The 5996-nt window shown below is 49.3% G+C and overlaps 1 protein-coding gene across 1 annotated transcript; it reads right to left on the reverse strand.

The window, feature by feature from the left end:
- Positions 1 to 2454: 2454 nt before the first annotated feature.
- On the reverse strand, positions 2455 to 5955 carry LOC104621723 (RNA/RNP complex-1-interacting phosphatase-like). Its single transcript, XM_010288271.1, has 6 exons — positions 5858 to 5955; positions 4727 to 4858; positions 3995 to 4118; positions 3403 to 3463; positions 3007 to 3067; positions 2455 to 2529 (listed from the first exon to the last, which is right to left on the reverse strand). The coding sequence occupies exons 1-6, from the start codon at positions 5900 to 5902 to the stop codon at positions 2500 to 2502; spliced, it is 453 nt and encodes a 150-aa protein (XP_010286573.1). The 5' UTR covers positions 5903 to 5955; the 3' UTR covers positions 2455 to 2499.
- Between the last annotated feature and the right edge of the window lie 41 nt (positions 5956 to 5996).

The raw sequence follows: 5996 nt of genomic DNA on the forward strand, positions 1-5996 counted from the left end.
CCCGGCCCTGACCTGCCGCCGGGCGGACGCCGCCACTCGCCGCCTCCCCTCAGTGCTTCCGGGTTGTTGCCGAAGCGCCGACAGCACCGCCCTGCCTGGCCTTCAGCAGCCAATCAGAAGCCGCCGCAACATCCGGGCACGCCGCAGCTACCCTACTTCCGCCCGGCCGAGCGGCCGCTTCCTTTCCTTCTCATGACGTCAGAGACCGGCCCTGAACCTTAAAGGGGCAGCTCCCTTCTCGGCTGCACAGCTCCCCACCCCCAACACACCCGTTCTCACCCCCAAAACACCCGTTCTCACCCCAAAACGGTCCCGTGGAGAGGCCAGGCTCCACCGCCCAACAAGCCTCCGCCCGGGTGAGAGCCGAAGCGCGGACCCTGCAGGGCTCGTCAGGCCCAGCCCGGGGGAAATAACCGGTTCCCCACCAGGGCTCGAGGTTTACACACTGCAGAAATTTACTTCAGCAAAAGTGGGTGAAAAGAGAAAAAAAGATCAGCTAGTTCCAGACCGTATCCTATTTCTTGTTATGTATTAAGGAAATCATGGAAAAGCCCTTTTCATTGAAGGTTAAAGGGATGGATGCTCCTGAGGATGTTTCTTTAGGGTTATTCCTATTTGGGTCCAGGTTTATTCTCCACATCCCTCAAGGAGACGGGCTACAATGACTCTGGTACAACACAGGGTTAAAAAATTTCTGTCAGATTTGTAAAAGTACCAAAGGGCAGGAGGGCGAAGAAAAAATTCTTAAAAAAGAGCTGTGTTAATGTTAAGAACACCTGCATTTGCAGTTCCCGACTGCTGGTGGAACAAGCAAAGCCACTCGTTCAAGTGGCAAGTGACCCATCTTGGAGCTGCTCCAGGGTGAAGATGCAGCCCTGGACAGGTTTTCATCGCGTACAACGTTCCCTATGCTGTCACAACAGGTTTCCTACGCCGGCGCCTGCGTTTCCTGGCCGTTTGTGTTTCCTGGGGCAGGTAGAAGTGAGGGCTCTGGCGGGGGAAGCACAGTCCATTGCGCTGCTCATTAGAGGGCAACGAAACCTGACAGTTCCTTGCTGTCAAACTGCATGGCTGCCTTTGCTCAATCGCCACATGCTTGTGCGCCAGCTCTTGGTGTTGTGCCTGTGCCTTGGCCCCTCGTCTGCGATTCTTCTTGGTGCTGCCAGAATTTCTGGAAGAAAATTCAGAAGTCAGTACCAGGAGAAGTCACGTCCCCATTCCGTCCCTCTGTACACGGAGCCTGACAGGGCTAGCTGTGAATCTCCTCGGCTCCTCCAGGTTTACCCGGTCCCTTTTGCTTCAGCCTGAATGATGAGACACCCAGGAAGAACGCCCAGCAAGCAGCTTATTTCCTACATGTGGATTTCTTACAGTAAGGGAAGTTTTCAGCAGGAAACACTTTGTATGCCCCTGAAGACGTGAAGAGGGGGGCTGAAGGAGCCACTGCTCTGGCTACCACACAACTGCTCCTGAGATGGTTTTGGAGCCCCCCACCCAGCTAGGAACTGCCAGGACACCATCTCCCATCTCGGGCGTGCACACCCCAGGCCAAGAGGAAGTTCTTTACCTGCATTCATTCACTGTTCCCCTGCCATCCCTGCTGAGACAGAAGCAGCCTCAGAACAGTTACCACTTCATTCTCAGGGAAGAGCTGCCTCACTTGGCACCCCAGTCAAGTCCTCTTGTCCCTGAAACCTCTTAAGACAGCTCAAGATCATTTCAGTCCCACCACAAACTAGCACCAACACTGTCAGTTATGTTATTCCACAACTACAGGCACAAGTGTGTTATTCAGAGGCAAAGACCTTTGCTGCTGTAGAGAGAAGGAACACGTCAACATCAGTATGGAGGCTCTACACAACTTTCAGGGAGGTTTCCTCCCCCCCCCTCCACTGCAGAGCTGGCAAGGCAACGGGTGCTCTCTTGCGTGAGTTGTAGCTTGTAACAATCCAAGTTTAAGTTTCTCAAACATGAGAAAGCAGCTTTTTTCATCAGCTCAGCTGTACAGCACGAACAGAGGCAAGAAGCAAAAGCCTACCTGGGCACCGCTAAGGGGGATTGGTCCGAACACTGTGGATGAGGTTTCGCTGTCTGCTTTTTAGTATTTGGTGTAGCACTGGCTTTTTCTCTGAAGGGGCCCAAGCCCAAATTCTGTAGTTCACAGCTCCTTAAAAAGAATTCTGTATGCCTTGACTGTGTCCACAAACTATTCACCAAGTGATCACAACAGCTCTTTTACACTTAAAAACCCCATCCCTTTGCATCACTGCTCCCTGAAATAAGGAAGGGCAGCAGGCCTGTGGAGATCTTTTAAACCCAACTGCCCACCTTCCTCCTTACTCATTCCTTCCATTCCATCTCCCTTCCTAGGAGCTAGTCACATTTAACATCTGTTGCTCGACAGCAGCTGTCCCTGGGCACATGCACTTGCTCATGCACACAAAAAGACTTACTTTTTTACAGATCTCTTCTGAAGATCTTCGATATAGTTGGTTCTCTCTATAGGATGCCCTCGAGCCCTGTTGAACACTGGCGAGAGACAGATCCAAGTTACAACAACGCTCTGTACGAGTCATCTTTGGGGCTGCAGAACACTTAAAACCCTTTAGAAGGATTTTAACCCCTTCAACCAATACTTCCACACTCTGCTCACATAGGGTGATTCCACTCAGCGTACCACCCTTCATACGACAGCCTGTGACAAGACAGACACGCAGGCAGAGCTGCAGCGCAGCACTATCCGACTTGCGCTCAGTGCCCCCCACATTCACTCAACCCTGGTTAGCTCCACAGATGGGCCATAAACTTAATTCCTTCTTTCCAATTACCTCAAAGAACTCCCAACACCTCCCCTCCTCCAGCTCCTGTTCTACACAACAGGAAAACACACATACACATACAGCTAAAACACAGTTGCCTCCCTGGAGCTAGCCCAAACCTTTTGGCCACTGAAAAATCTAAAACCACAAGCCCACGATAAACATTTTGCATCCGAACAAGAAGAACATATGTGTACATACACTCTATTGCAGTGTTTGGCTCCATGCCTTCAACATCAATCAGGTACCTGAACAGATCAGTAAGAAAGCTCTAATTACACAATTAACTATGGAAACATTGACAGGTTAATGATGATTCAAAAAGAAAGAATAACTGGGAAGTTTTTAGAGCTTCTGTTTACACACCAGAATGGAGTATTGGCATTTGGTCTGCTGAAATCGGGGATAAAAAGTGCTCCCCCAACAACAACCTTCTTGAAGCTCAAAAGCTTTAAATCCTTGCAAGTCTGGGACTATGCAGGTCACTTGACTCTTGTTTTTCTGCTGCAACACTACTCCCTCCTGGAGCAACAAGAAACTGGCAATGCCACCACTTAACTCAGTTTGACTAAGGACAACTCACCTACAAACCAGATACCCAGTTCTGTTTAAGCCATGCGTGCAATGAACTCCGATGAGTTTATCTGTAACACACAATAACCACGTTATATTTAAGCACTCTTTCTCCAAAACCCAACCAGAGCAAGCCCATTTGCATTTGTCCTCCAACAGTGACACCAGCATAAACAGAAATGACCACGCAACATCACCATATTTATGTCTAATTAGCACCACCAATTCAGCTCATTAGCTCATTTAATTCTGTGAGCTCATCTGCATGGCCACAGCTCACTGCAGGGAAGACATAGTTAAAAGCCCCACAAAAAACTGTCTCACATTTCCTGGGCACTAACAGCTTGCTGCTTACACCGCTACCAAAAAGCGACCAGTATTTACAGTCAGCCTAGGGATGGAGTCTCAAACTCAATTAAAGCTTGACTCATTGCCAAGTTATCAAAAAGCCAGTATGAATTCCTTTACCATAACAAACTGATCTTAGTGCCTTGACATTCACATGCCAAGAGAAGGAAAAGAAATCAATGCTGTTCATCACTGGCCTCCAAGTCTGCAGTGCCCTTCCCAACAACAGCAACGGAAGGGAAACCCACACTTACCATTGTCTTTGTTGTCTCTCAAAAACTTTTTTACAACACATTTGAATTGAAAAATGGTGTGCCTGTTTGGTATTTCATGTCCCATTGTCATGATCTTTGAGTAGCAGAGTGTGGCTGGGAGCTCCTACAAGAAAGTCAATAATTTCCAGAAAAATCACAAGGATTCTTATAAATTAGAGAACCATAGACCATAAGCCAGAAAAAGCCAAGCTTTTCAACTAAGCCCAAAAGAGCAGAAACACAGTTTTAGGCAAGAAAACTTCTGCTTCACTCCCTTGAAATAGTACCAATATTCCAGAGTAGCCTGATTGCATTTTTATTTCCCATGCCTTTGCTCTTTCCTCCCTGGGGAAGATGAAGCACATGCAGAGGCTGGAACACCTTTCCAAGCAATTATCCACACGTTTGATACCACAAGCCAAAGCTGGTTTTAATCAGCTCTTCATTCAGGACAGCCTATAACAACAAGCTTTAGGGTATCCCAAAACTTGTGCTGGTTGGTACGAAGAGGATCTGCACGGTGCGGGTTAAAGACCCCAGACCTGTACTTGATTGAAAACAAAGACCCCATCCCGATAGGCCTACAATGCTTCAATTCATCCCCCTTGCCAGAGGACTTGAGTGCCTCACACTCTTTAAAGTTATCTTCTTGTAGGAAACATCTTCCACTTTATCAGCAGTATCAGGGCTTACACAGAGCTTCATTTCCCTGACAGTAAGACCAAGACTGACCTCTGGCCTGTAGTAGCGAGTTGTGTACGTCAGGTCAATGATCAGGCCCAGTTCTTCCTTCTGTTCTTTGATTTTCTTAATGAGGTCACGAGGCGAAAATCTCTCCTCTGGATGAAGGTTCTGATCAAAGCTCTGAGGAGACATAATGTTTAAGAGCAGACATTAAACTTGGGTGCACTGCAACTGGTGGGAAGAGATTCATGCTGCAGAACCTCTCAAAGATCATCCCTTAAAAGAGAAAGATGCAGGCAATGAGCAAAGGCAGATACAGACTGACACCCAAATTACACTGAGCCAAATCAGAATGTGCTCAGGCCCTCACTTCTTTGGGATTGTTCAGCTGAAGGTTTCCAGGACTGACTAGAGCCTATATACTGTGGTAAAACACTGCAGCGTGACAAACAGACCCAACAATGGAAGTTTTCATTTGATGAAAGCTATAAAATAGGTTTTCAGCTCAAATGGAGGTGAGCGAACAGCAGTGCTCCCCAACAAGAGCTCCGCAAGCCCCACAGACATGACCCACAGTGACTTTAGGTGTAAATGCTGTGCCCAAACCACTCTGGAGCATAGCTTACCCTAGCATACACTGGCAGGGACCTCCAGGCACAGCAGGGCAGGCAGTTCACACACCAGCAACGCTGCCACACCGACCCCTCACACACCAGCAATGCTGCCACACCGACCCCTCACAGCCTCCACTCCTGAAACTCAGCGCTGGCACCACATTCATGGGGCTGCACGGCCTCCAGGCACCTGGCAGCTCTGGCAGGTGCTGCCCACAGCATCCCTCCTGCCCTAACAGAGCCAGCCCGAGCAGACTGCCTTGTATCTGGGGTGCCTGGGTGGTGCTGTCAACATCCAGAAAGCTGCCAACAACCCCCAGAAGTGGTTCCTGGCCACCTCCATAACATGAACACCATGAATCCCATCACACGCTCTGACCGCTCAAACACCAGTGACCGCACTGTGCTCCTCCCTCCCTCGGGCTACAACGCACTTCCAAAAATAAACAACAAAATGACCTGCTGACGCTCTTTCCCGTTTTTTGGAAGGAATCCTCCACAGACCGATATCTTCCCACAGCTGCTTTCTATCCCAAACAGGCCCAAGGCACCGCCGGGTGCTTACCTTCTTCAGGGGGACCTTGAAGGCGATGAAGCGGGTGCCCGGCATTCTCCTGCCCAGTGGGACGTAGTCGGTCCACCTAAACCCCGCAGCACGGAGACGTTAAACAGCTGACCCAGGGACCGGCCCCGTGTTCCCCCTG

This window comes from Phaethon lepturus, unplaced genomic scaffold (assembly GCF_000687285.1).
Source record: "Phaethon lepturus isolate BGI_N335 unplaced genomic scaffold, ASM68728v1 scaffold34015, whole genome shotgun sequence".
Classification (NCBI taxonomy): domain Eukaryota; kingdom Metazoa; phylum Chordata; class Aves; order Phaethontiformes; family Phaethontidae; genus Phaethon; species Phaethon lepturus.

Coding starts and splice junctions, on each gene's coding strand:
- LOC104621723 (XM_010288271.1), bottom strand. CDS start 5,902: ATGCCGGGCACCCGCTTCATCGCCTTCAAGGTCCCCCTGAAGAAG. Junction 4,119..4,726: donor CTCGCTACTACAGGCCAGAG/GTCAGTCTTGGT, acceptor ACTTTCTTGTAG/GAGCTCCCAGCCACACTCTG. Junction 3,464..3,994: donor GAGAGACAACAAAGACAATG/GTAAGTGTGGGT, acceptor TGTGTGTTACAG/ATAAACTCATCGGAGTTCAT.